Below are 18,807 nucleotides of genomic sequence, written 5' to 3' on the forward strand. Positions count from 1 at the left end.
GACATGCTGAGGCCGCATTAGATGCTCACTCCTGGTGCTGATGAGGGGGAAGTTGGAGCTAGAATGCCTCCCTCACAGGCAGACAGGGAAAGGGCCATAACAAAGGTAGTTAGCTTCCTCCTCACCCTCCGGACCTGAGACAAAAGGCTGGCCACTTAAAGGCCTTGTGGGCTTTTTCTCCTGCCCTCAGGGCCCCCTGCGTAAGGACTGGCTCAGTAAATTCAAGGTCACATCAGGATTCATTTACACAACAGTTGTGGGCCAACCAGTCAGCCTGGCTTTCTTCAAACTGACCGACCCTTATAGGGAGGCTGCTTCAGAGACAATAACAAACAACAATAAACAGCTCTCCAGAAGAGACTGGAATCCCCCCTCTACTTTACAAAGGGTCTTTTTCTTTTCCTGTGCATTTGCTGCAAGCCTGTGTCCCCCTTTCCATCCCCAATAAAAAGTCTTTCTTTGCTGGGCGGTGGTGGTGCATGCCTGTAATCCCAGCACTCGGGAGGCTGTGATTTTGAGACCAGCCTGGGCTACCAAGTGAGTTCCAGGAAAGGCACAAAGCTACACAGGGAAACCCTGTCTCAAACGCCTGCCCCCACCCCCCAAAAGCACCTTTCTTCTGATTTCTTTCAATTGCTGATTTCTGTTTGTTCCTGTTTACTGTGTCCAAGATTTCTCAGATGCCACCTGTAGAGACTGTTTCCGGCTTCTTAATTTTTAGCAGTGAAAACAAAACCAATCAAGACCCCTAGAGGAGCTAGATGTGGTAGCGCACTCGTTTGATCCCAGCATTTGGAGGCAGAGGCAGGCTGATCTCTGAGTTCAAGGTCAGCCTGATCTACAAAGAGAATTCCGGGACATCCAGGGCTATACTGAGAAATCTTGCCTCAAGGAAACAAAACAAAAACAAAACCCTAGAGAATAATAGTGCTCTTCCTGGTTTGTGGTTTTTGTTTGTTTGTTTTGGTTTGGTTTTTGGTTTTCTGAGACAAGGTTCCTGGTTGTCCTGGAACTCGCTCAGTAGACCAGGCTGGCCAGGAATTTACAGAGATCCATTTGCCTCTGCCTCCTGAGTGCTGGGATTAAAGGTTGAGCCACCAGCACCCAGCACTCTTTCTGATTTTTAAGTCACTCAGTTTGTCATTCTTGGTCCCAGGAAGCTAACAGGACACCTATTAGCACTTGGAGAAGTTTTGGGAATCATTCAAAGGCAACTGTCAACGATCAAACTGGTGAATTAATTGTTCCATAGAGAATATTCTTTTCCACATATGTGTATTTTATTTCTAGGAGGAAATACATTTGAACAAGCAGGTTCTCACACAGTGACACCATTGTAAATGTATGTATTGTGTCTATTTTACTACCAGAGTTCCAGAACTCCTCTATAGAAAGCAAAGCCAGTCCTCCCGTGAGACTCCAGAGTCACTGCTAGCAAGTGCAGGCTGGAAGCTCTGGCCTTGTCCCACGTGTGGATATACAGTTTAAATCCGGGGCAAAGTTTGTGCTGGTTGAGGGGACAGAGCCTGGGAGGACGGCTCTGGCTGCTCATTGCTGCTCTGAGGCTCTTCCCTTTTATATCTGACACCCAAAAAGCTGAGGATTTTCATCAGGAGCAATTCCGCAATCTCTCCTTCCTCTGACAGCTGCAAGAAGAAAGGACCATGTGATATATCTGGAACCATCCCAAGATTTTACTGTCCTGGCAGGTCCCGGGGCTGAGGCCACTACAGGGCTTGGTGGTAGAGTATGTGGCTAATAAGCTCAAGGCTCTGGGTTTTATCCTCAACGCCACAAACAAACAGAAGCAGCCTGTTGGTTCCAAGCCTAAAGTCACTAGGTTGTCCTAGGGTTGTGATGATGGGACTCTGCCTCTACTGGGTTGGGGGTGGGTGGGGTGGGGGGCATGGGGTGGGGGGGTGTTCTTCATGTCATCTCCAGTGGGCCCTCTTCTTCTGTGTTGTGCATGTCTGGTTTTCCTGGCAGAGCTTTCCATCCCAAACTGGACAGAGAAGCCTTGGCTGGTGACTGCACCTGACACCTTTCAGAGATGACTGTCACCCACCTCAGTCAGCCCTGAAGTGGCGCTTTTCCGTGTTACCATTTCACTTCCGCCTCCTCTGCTGACCTTGTGGTCCAGCCCAGCATCAGAGGGACTGGGACTTCTGGGGCGTGAGAAACTGAACAGGAGTTTCTCACTATACCTTTCCCACACTTAACCATAAACAACGACAGATGGATGATAGATAGGTAGGTAGATAGGTGATAGGTAGGTAGGTAGGTAGATAGATAGATAGATGATAGATAGATAGATAGGGAGATAGATAGATAGAGAGATAGAGAGATAGATAGGGAGATAGAGAGATAGATAGGTAGATAGATAGATAGATAGATAGATAGATAGATAGATAGATAGATAGATAGACAGGGCTCTAAACTAAAGAAAAAGGCACAGTGACACACACACCTGTAACCTCATCCTTTAGAGGCTAAGACAAAATCCAGCCTGAGCTGCATATCAAAATTATGTCTCGTTCATAAAGAAAGCAAGGCAAAAACAAATCATAGGACATAAGAATGGCAGGCCATACTTAAAGGCTGTAGGTAGAGCCACTTAGACATGGTGGAACATGTCTATAATCCTAGCACTTGGGAGGCAGAGGCAGGAAGATCAGGAGTTCAAGGCCAGAATGAGATCTTGCCTAAAACAAACAAACAGCAAAACTGTACATATATCAACAAGCAGTCCTATTGGATTAGGGATCCAGAGTAACACCACTTGACCAATTACATCAATGACTCTACTCTCCAATATGGTCATATATGGAAGTAGCAAGGCTTGGCATTTTGGCCTATTTTTTAGAGGACAAAATTTCAATTCATAACAGCTGCTAATCCCCCTTTTAAAAGGTTCTTAGACAGTGAAAACTTTTAGTTGCAAAAGATTATGTAGGCCCAGTGTGGCGACACACACCTTAGATTCCATCACCTAGAAGGCATAGGCCAGTTGGTCTGTGTGTTACAAGGCCAGCTTGATCTCTTTTAAAAAAAGAGTGAGTTACTGATAGATACCACAACATGGACAAGCCTCAAAAATAGTGTCCTTAGGCTGGAGAGATGGCAGTTAAAAGCACTTGCTCTTCTTGCTGAAGACCCAGGTTCCAATGCTAGCACCCACACTGGGCAGCTCATAACCTTCTGTAACTCCAGTTCCAGGGAATTCCAGTTCTGGCCTTCATAGGAACTGCAAGCAGGTAGTTGTACACATACAAACACACAGGCACACACACAAAATAAATACATAGATAGATAAAGGAATAAGTGGTAAATACAATAATACTGTCTTAAGAGGAAGCAGCCAGAGGCAAAAGTCCATTCATATATGAGTGAGAGTTCACCTGGTCATATTTTTGCTCCTCACTGAAGGCCACCAGAATGACAGAGATAAACAGATTCAGTACCACAAATGTCATAAAAACTATGCAGGAGCCAATGAGGACGGAGCCAAGAACTGGGCTGTAGTCCAGGACCTGCCGGGAAGAAAGCCCATCATTTCCATCTCCTGTAGCCACCATCCCCCTGATAACCCTCAGCAGTCAATCAGGTCCTTTGAGCTGAGTAGAGTCAGGAAGATGCCCTATGCCTGGGGCTGGGAGCTTGGACTGAGCACCCCAGAGCTGGCCCAGAAGGGGTATCGGCTGCACCACTGCCCATCACTGCTTAGGGACCATTTCTAGCTAGGGCCGGGAATTTCTGCAACCCAACATGGCCCTCCCCAGGGTCTGGTGTTCTTCTGTAAGCAGAAGCCCCCAGAGTAGGCTGTCTAAAGGTGGGAAAACAGTTTTATTGGTCTAGAGAAGCCCTGTGATGCCAGGCTCTGCACTGCACCCGGGATAGTACAGGGGAAGGTGGGCACGGAGTGATTTTTAACACAGATTCCGCACAGATCGTGGCGACCACACCCACCCCCACCCCACTCTACCCTCTCCCATTACCTCTTGGTAGTTGAAGATCCCCAGCTGCAGGCTGATCATTGTCTCGGCTGCGTCAAAGAGGGTTTTGTAGGAACGGAGTTTCCAACCAAATATTAAGTTAGACTGTCACAGAAAGAGTCTTCATGAACAGGGAAAGAAAGTGCAAAGCCCCTCCCCTAGTCCTCCTGCTGTCTGAGATCATGACTGGGGGTGAAGGATTAAAATGGTATGCAGACAAGGACACATGGGCTGCTGGTGCTTATGGTCTGTAAGTGCTGGGAGGTGTGAGACTGGACAAAGCTGGGGTGAGAGATGACCAAAGCAGGGCTAAAGGTCAAAGACAAATGGGTACACAGGATTGTGTTGGAAAATCATGGACCTATTGTGCCTCAGGGTTGGAATGTAGATTTGGATAGAGAGCAGGAAGAGGCCAGAAGCCCTTTTCTTAGTACTTGATTATAAGAAAGAGTTGAAGAGTCAGTGTTGGTCATGGATGGTTATTGGCTTTTTTCTTCTAGTGACAAACAGATGTTAACTGTCAACATGTAGTGTTAAGCAGCTGAATGAAACAATATTGCCACTCCTGAGTCCAAGTATTTAGGACTGAACCCTGACCTGTCCACCTCTGCCCTAGCTCAAGGAGAGGGTAGCCCAATTCATTCATGAGCACAGTAGGAGCTCACTGTCAATGCCTGGAAAGTAGCCATGAGGCTTCGAAGCAATTGGGGTATCAGAATTGGCAGCCTGAGCAGGGCCAGCTGCAGAAAGCAGCCCATCAGGAGAGGCCGCTGCGTCCTTTTGGCCTCAGGCCTATGCTGCCCCACTCCCGTTCTACTGAGGTCCTGTCTTTGTTCTTGGAGGTGGAAATTTCCTAAGGTCTCAGCTAAGAGATCCTGGATTCACAAGCTCTGTCATTTCCTTTGGAATCCCAGTCCCCGACAAACCCGGACTGTCCCCTTCACAGTACCAAGTGGCCTTACTTCCATCAAGATCTACCCTGAGGTTTTCCCAAAGGAGGCACTCACTGCAATGGAATAAGCCAGCAGCATGATAAGGATGACAGTGACAAAGCCTGAAATGTCACCCCAGGCCCGGCGTAGTGCTGATGTGATCATGTTCATTTTGGGATTCAAGCGGAGCAGGTGCCAAAGCTTCACTGTGGACAGCAGGACGAGGAAGGCAATGATGTAACCAAGCGCAGCATCACTTGCTGCTGTCTCATTGAAACTGATCCCCCTGTGAGAACAATGGGAAAGCCCTCTCAGATACTGGCATGGCTGGAGTCCATCCAGATACAGGGTTATATTTACTGTGATATCCGAGGTCAACAAGTCCTGAAATAAATAGGTCTGGGAGTAATTCCAATTCCCCCCAGTCAGGTGGTGATGGTGGTGGTGATATCAAGGAGAATGTTGTTATTCTTGGTGGTGGTGATGATGGTGATGATGATGATGATGATGATGATGATGAATGATAGTAGTAGATGTACCAATAAGATGGCTCAGTGGGTAAAAGTAATTTCCGGGCAAGCCTGGTCCCCATGTAAACATGGTGAAGGTGGGAGGAGAGAACCAACTCTTGAAAACTGTCTGGTGGTCTCCACACATGCTGTGGCATGTTTGTGCCTGCTCTGTCTGTCTGTCTGTCTCTCTCTCTCTCTCTCTGTCTCTCTCTCTTTTCCTCTACCACCCCCCCCATACTCATAAATAAAATATGCTAGATGTGGTGGTGATGCCTTTAATCCAGTATTTGGGAGGCAGAGGCAGGCAGATCTCTGTGAGTTCAGATCCAGCCTGGTCTACAGAGTGAGCTCCAGGACAGCCAGGACTATGTACAGAGAGCTGCCTCAAAAAACAAACAAGCAAAACAAAAAGTCAAAATAAGTTAATAACTCAGTTAAAACAGAAGAATGATCATGGTGTCACTAGGGATGATGGAGTGATGGAGATGTAGTAATGGTGACAACAGTGATGACCAGGATGAAGGTGATGCTGTTGGTGATGGCGGTGATCATGATGATGAGGGGTATGAGAAGAGTGAGAGTGATGATAACAATGATGATGGAGTGCTGCTGCTGATGGTGATGATGGGGATGATGATAACAGTGATGATGAGGATGCCGATGATGGTGATGATGGGGATGAGGATGATGATAACGATGATAGTGAGGATGAGGATGATGATAACGATGATGGTGATGATGATAACAGTGATGATGAGGATGCCGATGATGGTGATGATGGGGATGAGGATGATGATAACGATGATGGGGATGATGAGGATGATGATAACGATGATAGGGATGATGAGGATGAGGATGATGATAACGATGATGGAGTGCTGCTGATGGTGATGAGGATGATAATGTGACCTTGAAGATTCAGTGGCTTATTCTCCAGGCCTTTAATCAGCAGTTTTGATTATTGGCTAGAGGGCAATAGAAGGATGGCAAAAGAGGAATATATTGGGGCAGGGGGATGGGAGGATGGAGAGTCTCTTGTGAGTCTTGACCTCCCTGCTCTGGGGTCACTAAATGCCACTCCCTCCTGCACACTTATTTGAGTGTGCGTTCCCAGCTGCCTTCATATGTAAAGAAGCATGGAGTTGTCATCTGTTTGTTGTGCTAAGTGAGTATCTGATTTGCTTTGTGTCTCCGAACTTCAAGATGGAGCAGGTCTTGCTATCTCCAGTTCAAAGATAAGAACAGAGAATTGGCACAAGGTCGTTCAGCTGGTGATGTGCACAACTTGTGAGAGAGGGATGAGTTGGAATCCAGGTGTGTCTGATTTCAAAGCCTTCCATTCTCCTTTGGAGCCTATGTATTCCAAATGTAGTTTAAACACTAGTGTGGCATTTTATTGTTTTGAAACAGGTTCTCATGTTCCCCAGGGTGGCCTCAAACTCACTATGCGGCTGAGGATGACCTTAAGCTTTCTAACCTCTTACCTCAGCCTCACAGGTGTTAAGATCTCCAGTGTGTACCACTGTGCCCAAGCTAGCTCTAATGTATAGCTTTTTCTATCAGCTTATATTAATTACATAATAATGGGCTTCACCAAGATAGTTCCATACATGTATATGATGTGTTTTACACAATGTGTTTTGATTCAGCCCTATTAACCTCTCTGGTCCCCTTAACCCCACTCCTGCTGACCCCTTCCTAATCCGTTCTCCTTCCGTGCCCTCTGGGTTTTTGTTTTGGTGAGCCAATGGTTTTACTTAGGGTTGCTTACATAAGCACCAGCAACTAAGCACTGTTTATAGCTTTTAAAATATGTTCTTCTAATCAGTATTTTAAGTTTTAGGGAGACAGACCACGTTTCTCATTTATTGAAAAAGTTACAGCTACTTTACAGAAGCAGTCTTGCCGCACAGGCCCAGAGCCTGTCTCTTTCAAGCTTTCCCTTACATCTGCTGGCTTTAGCCACCTACCAGGGCAGAGAGCATAGGTAGGCATGGACTGGCTTTGCCCCTTTAGGTCCTAGTCAGACCTACTACAAAAGTCTCCAGCCTTCCAGAATTTTCCTCCTCTCTGAACAAACTGGAGTCCTGGTATGGATGGCCACTTCCTCTTTGGTGTCTTTGAGCATTTTCCTACCCCTACTCCTGAGCCAGCAAGATGGCTTAATGGGGAAAGACACTCACTGGCAAGCCTGATGACCTGGGGTTGATCTTGGAGACCTACTTGATAGAAGGAGAGAGCTGACTCTCTCAAGTTGTCCTTTGATGTTCATATGCATGTTCCCGCCTCCACACAAAATAAATAAAAAAGTATAATTAGCAAAATAAAATACCAAATCCCTTTCATGTCATTGAATTGCTCAATATGGAGAAACAATAACGATTCCCAGGCCCTTGTCTGAGAAGACAATTAGCTTCATGATAGTATGCCTCTCAACTTTGGCGACATACTGGAATAAGCCAGAGGAAAAATAAAATGCTGGTGCTAGAGTGCCCTCTCTGGACATCACGAGCAAGTCTGGGAGGCAGCCTGGACCACAGGGCTGGCTCCCTTCCTTCCAGAATCCATCTGGAGAGCCAGGGCTGAGGACCACTGGGTTGCAGAGACCGTGAAGCAAATCACTTGGTCTTAAAAGGTGTTTTATTAATGGGTTGGAGTGATATCTCTGAGGTTAGAAGCACTGGCTACTCTTCCACAGGACCGGGGTTGGGGATTTAGCTCAGTGTTAGAGCGCTTGCCTAGCAAGCGCAAGGCCCTGGGTTCGGTCCCCAGCTCTGGAAAAACAAACAACAACAACAACAAAACCCACAGGACCCAGATTCAATTCCTAGCACCTACATGGTGGCTCACAGCACTGTAACTCCACTTCCAGGGAATCTAACACTGTCTTCTGGCATCATCAGGTACACATGCAGTGCACAGATGAACATTTAAGCATTATCCAGCCAAATAAAAATATTCTAAAAAAAATAAAAGTATTTTATTAAAACTCAGGACTTGGGATAGGGGGTTATCTCAGTAATAGAGTATGTACTTAGTGTATAGCAAGACCCTGGGTTTGATCCCCAGCAAAAGAAAAGAAAAGAAAGAAAGAGGAGGAGGGAAGGAGGGAGGAAGAAGCAATCAGGTAGGTTCTTATAGAAAAAAAAGCTTATCCAGTTAAAAATTTGTATAGGCTTCTGAAAAAGATTAGAAAAAAAAAAAAAAAACCACGACTTTACTTAAAATTATCTGATAGCATAGACCTGTAATCCCAGCTTTTTGAGGAGCCAAGGCAGGAAGGTTGGAAGTTCAAGACCTGTATAGACTGCAGAATAAGTTCAAAGTCAGCCTGGGTGAGTCTTTGAGACCCTGACTCAGTTCTTTTTAAGTAAAACTAAGACTGAGATGGGGGGGGGGTATGGTTTACTGGGATGGGGGATGTGGTTCCTTCGGATGGGGGGTGTGGTTCACTGGGATGGGGGTGTGGCTCACTGGGATGGAGGTGCGGTTCACTGGGATGGAGGTGTGGTTCACTGGGATGGGGGATGTGGTTCACTGGGATGGGGTGTGGTTCACTGGGATGGGGAGTGTGGTTCACTGGTAAACGGCTTGCCTAGCATGTGTGACGTTCTGGGTTCAAGCCCTAGCATTGCAACCACATTGTTCAGCTCCTAGCCTCCCGTGACTCTTGCTCTGGGGGAACTAATTCCCTCTTCTGGCTTCTGCATGCACCTACACACATGTGGCTGGCACTCATACACACACACAGATGCATGAATAAAAAAGTCTTTTAAAAAATTAATTCAGACTTGACTTAGGTTTCTGAAAACTGGGAGATTTCTTTTTTATATATATATATTTTTTCTGACATCCACTGTAAAAAGAGAACTGTCTGAGTCGGTTCAAGACCCAAGAAAATAATAAACTGTGTGGGTGTCAAGAATGAAGTATGAAGTGAAGGGAGGAAGGAACGCATTTGTCAAACACTGTGGTGTGTGTGTGATCTCATGGGCCACTTGTCACAAACTCCGCATTGTTCCTCTGAGAACCCAGTCTTTGTTCTCCAGGCGGCCAGCTCTTTGTGGAAAGGTCAGGGAGTCTACACTTGGGGCTCCATGGGCCAGATGGTTCCTGTCTCAGTGACTTAACATTGCCACTGTAGTGGAAAAGCAGCCATAAGCAGCATGTGAGCAAACGGGTGTGCCCACCCATATTGTAATAAAACTTTATTTGTAGCAGGGCATGGTGGCACATGTCTGGAATCCCAGCACTAGGGAGATAGAAGCAGGAGAATCAGAGTTCATGCTCATCTGAATGGGCAACTGATGTTCTTAACCACTGAATCATCTTCCAGCCCTGTTACTGTATTTTGTATTTGTAAAGATTCCTCTCTACCTAGATGTAGAACAGCAAGAGAGGGTAATGGTGTGTGTGTGTGTGTGTGTGTGTGTGTGTGTGTGTGTGTGTGTGTTTTGAATATGATCAAAGTGTATTAAATGCATGTATGAAAGTGCCACAATGAAACCCATTATTTTGTATTTATAACAAATGTATAATTTTAGTAATTAATACATGCTAATTTTAAATACAAAATAAAAGAAACCTTTCCAATTTTGTAAGTTCCAGACCCTGAGGGTGAATCTAAGAGCAGCTGAGGTTATATCTTCGAGGACTGCCCTCCATTTCCACTCAGGGCTGGCAGGGTTTCCAAAACCTTCCCCTGAAGGAGCTATAGGAAGGAGAGGTAGGAGAGGGCCGGGGAAGCCAAGAAGCAGCTACATACTCGCCCCTGTGCTTCCGGTAGCGCTGGAGGTCACGATCTGCCAGGATAGCCCTCTTCACAAACACCACCAGGGCGCTCCAGCTGGTGAGGATGATGGTCAGTTCGAGAAGATTCCACTTGCTGCAAAAGTAACCCCACTTCTGCTTCCTCATGAGCTTGCCCTGGGAAAAGGGTCCAGAGATTCTGCCTAAGGCTATGGCAGTGTCTACTCCTTCAAACCAAAGACCTCTGGCATGGTGTTACCCTGCCCCGCATACAGAGAGTCCCCGGAGATCCCACTCAGCTGCCAGACTTGTGCTGTAAATACAGTAGCTAAGAATGTGTGCATGTACGTGTATGTGTGTGCTACTGGGGACTGAGCCAGGGGCCTTAAGCATTCTAGGCAAGCAGTCTGCCACTGAGTTATATCATCAGCCATGTATAGCAGGCTTTCTTTTAGGCCACCATCCAGCTCCCAAATCATGACACTGAGACTTATTATTAGTTATGAATGCTCAGCCTTATCTTATGCTTGTCCCACTAATTCTTATAACTTAACCTGTTTCTCTTCATCTAGGTTTTTTTCATTCTGTATGTCTATTCCATGTCTGTCTGTCTGGCAGCTGCCTGGCTGCCTAGCCCAGGAGTCTCCCTTTCTTTCTCCCTCCTTCTCTTCTTCCTTCTCTACTTATTCTCTCTGCCCGCCAGCCCTGTCCATCCCTCCTCTGCTGAGCTATTGGCTGTTCAGCTTTTTATTAGACCTCAGGCAGGCAAGGTGAAACAGCGACACATCGTTACCTAATTCAACAAGTGCAGCATAAACAAAAGCAGTATACCTTTGCATAGTTAAAGTAATATTCTGCAACATAAACAAATGCAACACATTACTTTAACATCTTTACAGAGTTAAAATAATATTCCACAACAGCCATCTTCTACTTTTTCTTAAGATAGGTTCTTGCCAGGCAGTGGTGGCACACGCTTTTAATCCCAGCACTCAGGAGGCAGAGGCAGGCAGATCTCTGTGAGTTCAAGACCAGCCTTATCTAGAAGAGCGAGATCCAGGACAGGCACCAAAACTACACAGAGAAACCCTGTCTCAAAAAACCAAAAAAACCAAACGAACAAACGAAAAGATAGGGTCTTTTAGCTCTGCAGGCCAGGCTGTCCTTGCACTGACAATCTTCCTGCCTCTGCTTCCCAAGTTCTGGGATTACAGGTATGTGCCACATCCAGTTAGGTGCCCTGCTGTAAGAGCTCATGTTGAATCATGGGAGGTTAGGGTGAAGGTCAGGTGATAGACTCTGGGTCTCAATTCAAGTTTTGGATTTGGGGGCTGAGAATGTAGCTCACTGATAAACACTTGTCCCACATGTAGGTGGCCTTGGATCCAGTTGATCTTGGTAAATAAGGTGTCTGGGCCTTTGTGTCTTCCTCTGAATGCTGGAGCCAAGAGGACTTTCTCTTGTTTAGAAAGAACATAACATCTGTGGTAGCTGGAATATAATTGGCCCTTATAAGCTTATAGGGAGAGGCACTATTAGGAGGTGTGGCTTTGTTGGAGTAGGTGTGGTCTTGTTGGAGGAAGTGCATCACTGAGGGGGTAGCCTTTGAGGTCTCATATACACTCGAGGCATGCCCAGTGTCTCAGAGCACTTCCTGTTGCTTGCAGATCAAGATGTGTTAACTCTCAGCTCCTTCTCCAGCACCATGTCTACCTGCATGCCACTATGTTCCACCATGATGATAATGGACTAAACCTCTGAACTGTAAGCCAGCCCTGATTTTTTTTTATAAGAGTTGCCAAGTCATGGTGTCTCTTCACAGCAATAGAAACCCTAACTAAGATACATCCCTTAACCTAAGACTTTTGGGAAGGTTAAAGTCAGAAGCCATAAGACCGACCCAGATCCACCTACCCTAGGAAGGACCAACCCTGGTCCTTCCTGCAACAGCCTGGATGGGCTCTCAGGACCAACAGAAGGTTTGCTTGCCAAGCACCTGGGGCAAAAAAAACAAAAACAAAAACAAAAACAAAAACAAAAACAAAAAAATACCCTTCCCTCCTACTTCAGGCCCCACCATAGGAGGTGGGAAGGCAAAATGATGAGTCCATCCATCTCTGCCCACTGAGCCCTCATACCCCTCACCTGCACCACCATATAGTAGGAGAGGAAGAGGAAGTAAATGAGCTCAGCTGCTACCACGAAGGGGTGCCAGCCATCCATGAAGGGGTACAGGCGCAGGCTTTGCAGGGCCGCGTGTGAGAAGAAGGTACCTGGGGAGAAAAGTGCCTCTGTTCACCTGCCTGTTGGAGCCCCAGCTTCTGCCCAGACTCATATCACAGAACTCAAGCCCTCTCCAGGTTGGCAAGGAGAAGACTAATATCCTTAGGACAGGGAGATACAATGGACAAATTAGACACGGGCAGGCTGCCAATGACAGTGGACAGTCCAGAAGGGACAGAAGGAGCTGCCCCAGAAGGTCCATGAGACCCCCAGTCCCTGGGGATGGTGTATGTGAACAGCACCTCTGCAGATCCCATCCACCCAGAATCTTCTACCAGCCTCCCCACGTTGCTCATTAATGCTGTTTCCTCCACAGAGCTTCCCGGAAGATCATTGAATGGCCAATGTGCCAAGCAAGTCAACCTTCCTATGAGTTGCCATCCACTCATAAATCTCTCTTTTTTCTTTCAAGATATGATCTCACTATACCCCTACCTGACCTAGAACTCCCTATAGAGACCCAGCTGGCCTTGGACTCACAGAGATCCACCTTCCTCTGCCTCCTGAGTGCTGGAATTAAAAGCATGCACCACCATGCTAATACTGTGTCTTTTCCTTACATTCTTTCTAGTTTTGTTTTTATTCTTTTCCATTTAAATTGTTTGAGTGAAAAATGTTATTTTTGCTTTTTGAGACAGACTAATGTATCCCAGGCTGTCCTTGAACTTGCTATGTAATCCAGGATGACCTTGAGACCTTGATTCTCCACCTCTGACTCCTGAGTACTGGGAGCACAGGCCTTTACCTACCTAGGTACCTGGCTTATGAGACAACATTTTAAGCCAGTTTGACTAGTAAAGCTATTGCTGCCTGTGAATATATAGTCCTCAGGTGACAGAAAGACAGGCTGAAAATTAAGTTCCAGTTCAGTAGGGGCCTTGTAGCAAAATCCTATATATGTACTTGAAAATTTAGTGAGTGTGGATCTCATAAAAATACACTGTATGCAGCATACTGCATGCATGTCTGAAATTCTGAAAGAATAAAATTTTTTTTTTTTTTGGCTTTTCAAGACAGGGTTTCTCTGTGTAGTTTTGGTGCCTGTCCTGGATCTCACTCTGTAGACCAGGCTGGCCTCGAACTCACAGACATCTGCCTGGCTCGGCCTCCCAAGTGTTGGGATTAAAGGCATATGCCACTACCACCCAGCAAAATATGTTTTTAAAATTTAGGCTGAGTGTGTTCACCCTGTAGTCTCAGTAATCAGGAAGCAAAGACAGTAAGATCAGTTGAAAACCTGCCTGGGCTACATCAGACTCTGTCTCAAAACAAGCAAACAAATAAAATAGCAATTGAATACTTTTAAATGTTCAGTGTTTAATAGAGAGGAAACTGAGTTCTAAGCAAATTGAATATTAGCTGAGGAGGCTCTAGGTTGATTTTGGTCTTGGTAGCTTGTAATTAACATTTTAAAAAGATGGCAGATGGGGAGAAAGAATGAATAGGAAATATAAAAGCCCATCACAGAGGTGAGTGTGAATATTATGTGTGAATCTCTGGTCCAGTTGTATGAGTATGGTGGGATGGTGATGCTCAATGTGCTCCTCACTGTGGGATGAAGAGGTGGACAAGTTACTTTCACACTCCAACTAGATTCCCTTAAGGTCATGAAAGAAACCAGCCCACAGCAAAGAAGAAAGATAGGCTAGAATAGCATTGATGCTTTGCTTTCGGGGACCCAGGGATTCATGACCCATTGCAGGCTGAACTCAAACCTGCACCCCAACTTCCCTGGACCCCAGTCCCTGAGGCAGCAGGACTCAGCTAGGTTCGAGGCACAACCCAGGATGAGGATTTCCAGGAGAGATGGCTCACCCAGGCCACTATTCTCCAGTGTGAGCGTGACAATGCAGAACAGGTTGACGTTGGCATTGTAGACAGTGAATTCCACAAACATGGCTCTGGTCAGGGTGTCCAGCCAGCTGTTGTCAAAGAGATACTGGAGAATCCTGTGGAGGAAGAGTGCTTGGGTGTCCTCTTTCTCAGGAGGCTCCCTGCCCATAAACCACTGCATGAGGCTCAGGCTTACTGTCTACACCTTCTACTCTGCTCTGCTCCCTGGCCACACAGCTAGCTCCTGGGGACAGTCACCATTTGCCAGCCACATGGTGTTGTTGGCTTATGGTCTCCTGAGCATTAGAACAGAGTTTGTCAAAGGAGGTCCCCAGTCAACATGGTGGCATATTGTGAATACAGACTGTGAGACTCTGGGTCACATGCATCAGAAAAGCTGGGTCAGGGTTCAGGAATGTGTGCTTGGATGTGCCCCTTCCAGGAGGGTGGAATGCTTTTTGAAGTCAAAGAGTACCATGTTAGAGGAACTTCGTGAAACACTGGGTCTCAGGCAGTAGCTGCAGCTGTGGAGATCCTCTGGGATGTCACCTTACATGGGACCAGGTCCCAGAGAACTCAGCCTGGTGTAATAAAAGGAGCAATGTGTCCTGGGGTGTAAGGGGGAATTGAGTTCAAATCCCGACTGCCTCTTGGGCAAGATAATCTCTTCAGGCCTTGGTCTCCTCATTCACAGAGGTGGTAAACATCAATGCCTCCAGATAGAGAAAATGAAATTGTGTGTGTGCACACACATGTATGCTCAGTAATAATAGCTGCAGAGGGCCTTTCCCTTCAAGCCTGGAGACGCACAGTTTCTAGGGGCCTGAAAATACTACCTGAGTAATTTGTATTTGCCTGTCCTCTCCCACAGTGGCATGAATGAACTTGGCCCTTGCCTTGTTTTGAAGGCTGCACTCTGGCAAACAGTTTCATGGAGCTAGAAAAGAATCAAGTCCGTTCTTACCTTGAGGCACTTTGGCGATCAGCTCCCAAGGAGACCACATAGCCTCCTCCCCCGTACATGCTAAGTTTGCCCCACACGGGATAACCCCGGCGTTGGCTCTGGCTCTGGTATTGCCACACCTGAGGGAAGCCATTGCTGTTATTGTGGGCAGAGGCATTCCAGCCTTCTCCATAGTCCGCCAGGTCTTCACCATCCAGGGAGTATGGTGCATGGCACCTGTCAAAAGAAGCCTGTAGCTGCTGGGCAACAGGGCAAGAGCCTTCCCGGACCCTCACTTGGCGAATGTGGGCACTGCCAACCAACTTGGAGTTCCCGTCAGTGACAAAGCCTAGAGATGAGAACCAGGAGGGCAAGTGTGGCATCTGAAAGCATCCTAACACATCCCATGCTTCCCGACCCAGATGTGAATATGATCATAGGTAGACCCATTAGAGACGTAGCCAGAGCAGCTCATGCCCAACCACAGGCTGCTTTGTTAGAACATGGGCCTGCCCCTTTAAAGGCCTGGTCACTCTAGAGAGGCCAGAGCCTACAGCCTGAAGGGATTAGGCCACACCTCCATGCAGCTCTCTTTGGGACAGAATTGAGAAGTTATTCTGTCCTAACTAGTACTTGGCTCCTCCATGTTCTTCGTCCCGCATGCTATTCTGAACTAAATCACATTACTTCCCACCCCCTAACATCTTATAATAAAAGTCTGATATGCCCTATGTTCTGGGGCTTGCCCTGCAGATTTCTGAGAAGACTCCTCAGGTGGACTGCTCCTGGATTCTCTCTGAAGGCGCTTCTCTGGTCTCCTCCTTTGCCCCACCATCCCTCTGATGGCGTCTCTCACCCAGCTCTCTTGCGCTCGCGCTCTCTCTCTCTCTCTCTCCATGGTCTCTCTATGTAGCCCTGGCTGTCCTGAACTGAAACTCACTCTGTAGACCAGGCTGGCCTTGGACTCCGAGATCTGCCAGCCTCTGCCCGTAAGCACTGTGATTAAAGGCGTGCGCCACCACCGCCCAGCTTCGTTCTCCTTCCTAATGAAGTTGCTCTCCAGGTTTGAAAAGGACAGTCCTTCTTCCCTTTAAGGCCCGCCCTCATCATGCTTGGCTCTCCCACATATGGTACCATTTCCTGTCTAATATTCTCCCCCTATCTTGGGGCCAGTCATGGTCTTGAGGCTCTTCCTCCGAATGAACCTCATTGCCGAAGGGTGAATATGTGTCAGCTTCCTTTCCTGGACCAACCACTGCCACGCTGTGGTGAATGTATTTAATACATCCACCCTTGCCGCACCACTTCTCCGTCTTGGACAGACCCCATGCTGTACATAAATTCTCTCTGGGGACTGTGCCCCACCACTCTGTCAGCCTGAACACCGTCTGTGTCCTTCTCCCCAGGCCTCATTCTCAAAAGGCCACCACACCCCAACCACACCGTGTCTTCCTGTCCCCTCTCAGTATCCCTGCCTCAGTCCCCATAGCTCTCTCTAGCATCCTGTCTCCAACACCCTTCACTCCAACCTCCACACACTTCCAGAGTGAGGTTTCCTTGTGTAGTCTCCTCCATGGTGCCTCTTCTCCAGGAGGATAAATGTGATCTTTGGAGCTCTGTCAGAGCCTTGTCTCCCTGTCTCTTTCTTCCACACAACTTCACAGCAGTCCTTCACTCAGATCCCCCATAGTGGTCAGTCTCAGTGCTTTACAGTGGCATGGACTTGGCAGTCCCATGGTGGGCTGGCTTGGCTAGTCTCATGTCCATTCTCCTGCCTGTACATTGTGTTTTCTTTTCTTTTTCTTTTTGAACATAAAAACAGGTTACAATTCAAAAGTCCAGGGTTATTTTCTCTGTAGAAAATAGTAAAAATGATAACATTTCCCAATAAGCTCTTTTAAGCCAAATAATAGCAGAATTACGCATATAAATATTGATTAGATTCTGGAATGCAGAAGAAACCTATCTTCATCTGGTTCAGAGAGGAAGTGAGATTCTTATTCATCTTCTCCTTCGCTGTTTGATTTACGGCAGACACTTTTCTATAGGCTGATCCATAATCTAAAAAGATTTTAGCCTCCCCTCCTGAAAGTACAGCCAGCATATTCTTTCATCAGCTTGATATGTGTACACTGTGTTTTCCTAGGGAGGTTATGTTTCCTACCTCCCATGCTCCCATGCTCGTCAGTTCACATCAGCCTTCTTTCTGACAGCCTGTCAAAGCGTGTGGTCATGTGGCTATCATGTTTGTATGCTCTCAGTGACTTGTAACTGTTCCCACACACTTACATGCACAAAGGGGCCCGACACACTGCCTCATGGCGTGGGGACTACCTGGGTGATGACCATATAGGTTCTTCACAAGAGTGGTGTTGGCCCATTCGAAGAACTCTCTGAAACCCAGCACAGCTGAGAAGCCTTGAGTGAAGCTCTGCTCCAGATGTCTGTTGAAGTGGTAAGCACTGGGGTCCCTTTGCCCATAGGCCACGAGCAGCAGCATCCACAGGAAGCCCAGGTAAGCTGGAAAGGATGCACAGCCTGGTCAGGCAGGTCCTTGACTCGCACCAAGTTCAAGGAGGGAAAGGAACACACATAGCTCAGAGCAGTGGTGGGCTTGCAGCCCAGCCCCTGCCGCTCTGGCAACAGAAACGGCAGAGGAGGGAGGTGCACAGACTAGGAGGTAGGTCTGGCCACTTCCTCTCCACGTGCCCTTCATGAACGGTTCGACCTCTCTGTGGATGATTCCTCATCATTCAGATAATAATTTTAAGACCTGGGATTGTGGTGGGAAGATCAGCTAATGTTTATAAAGCGTTTAAAACAAGACCCAATCAGGGAGTCATGCTCTGTGTTTCTTTTGAGACAGGGTCTCATGTCCCAGACTGACACTGAACTTGCTACATAGATAAGACTGGATAGGAATTCCTTATCCTCCCAGTCAGGGATTATAGGTTTGAACCGCTGCACTTGATTTTCTTTTTAAAAACTTTTATTATTCTTGTGTGTGTGTGTGTGTGTGTGTGAGAGAGAGAGAGTGTGTGGACATGCATGGGCCACGGCATGTGTGTAGGTCAGAGGTTAGCATGAAGGAGTCCATTCCCTCCTTCTATCATGGATTTTAGAGAGTGAACTTGAATAATCAGACTCAAGTAGCCAATTGCTAGACTCACTCTCATGCTGGGGATTGTCTGCAAGGTGTGTGCTCTGCAAGGCGTGTGCTGGCTGGGCGAGTACTCTCCCACTGAGCTGACCCCTGAGCTGTTAGGCTTCCTTTTCACTTTCTTCATGTGTGTGCCATGTATGCACATACATATGAGTGCACCAGAGGATGATGTCGTGTGTCCTGCTCTATTACTCTCCACCTATTCCCTTGAGACAGCACCTGGCACTGAACCCATTGCTAGGCTGGCAGCTAACAAGCCCTGATGATCCTCCCATGGCACCAGGGTTACAGGTACATGCAACCACTGAGCTAAATCCCCAACCCCCACATCTGGATTTTTATGTGGGTGCTGGGAATCCAAACTCAGGGCCTCATGCTCGAAAAGTAGAGCCCTCTCCAG

The 18,807-nt window shown here is 47.0% G+C and overlaps 1 protein-coding gene across 2 annotated transcripts in view; it reads right to left on the reverse strand.

Moving 5' to 3' along the window:
* Window positions 1-1,484: 1,484 nt before the first annotated feature.
* Pkd1l2 (polycystin 1 like 2) overlaps window positions 1,485-18,807 on the reverse strand; it is an 89,859-nt gene continuing 72,536 nt past the window's right edge. For both annotated transcript variants that reach the window (XM_036189092.1, XM_036189091.1), the window contains 9 exons: window positions 17,579-17,764; window positions 15,266-15,593; window positions 14,284-14,417; window positions 12,331-12,458; window positions 10,202-10,362; window positions 5,000-5,210; window positions 3,996-4,097; window positions 3,399-3,530; window positions 1,485-1,646 (listed from right to left, as the gene is read on the reverse strand). In XM_036189092.1, the coding sequence (XP_036044985.1) occupies window positions 1,485-1,646; window positions 3,399-3,530; window positions 3,996-4,097; window positions 5,000-5,210; window positions 10,202-10,362; window positions 12,331-12,458; window positions 14,284-14,417; window positions 15,266-15,593; window positions 17,579-17,764 (1,544 nt within the window). The remainder of the gene's footprint in view (window positions 1,647-3,398; window positions 3,531-3,995; window positions 4,098-4,999; window positions 5,211-10,201; window positions 10,363-12,330; window positions 12,459-14,283; window positions 14,418-15,265; window positions 15,594-17,578; window positions 17,765-18,807) is intronic.

This window comes from Onychomys torridus, chromosome 5 (genome assembly GCF_903995425.1).
Source record: "Onychomys torridus chromosome 5, mOncTor1.1, whole genome shotgun sequence".
Lineage (NCBI taxonomy): Eukaryota > Metazoa > Chordata > Mammalia > Rodentia > Cricetidae > Onychomys > Onychomys torridus.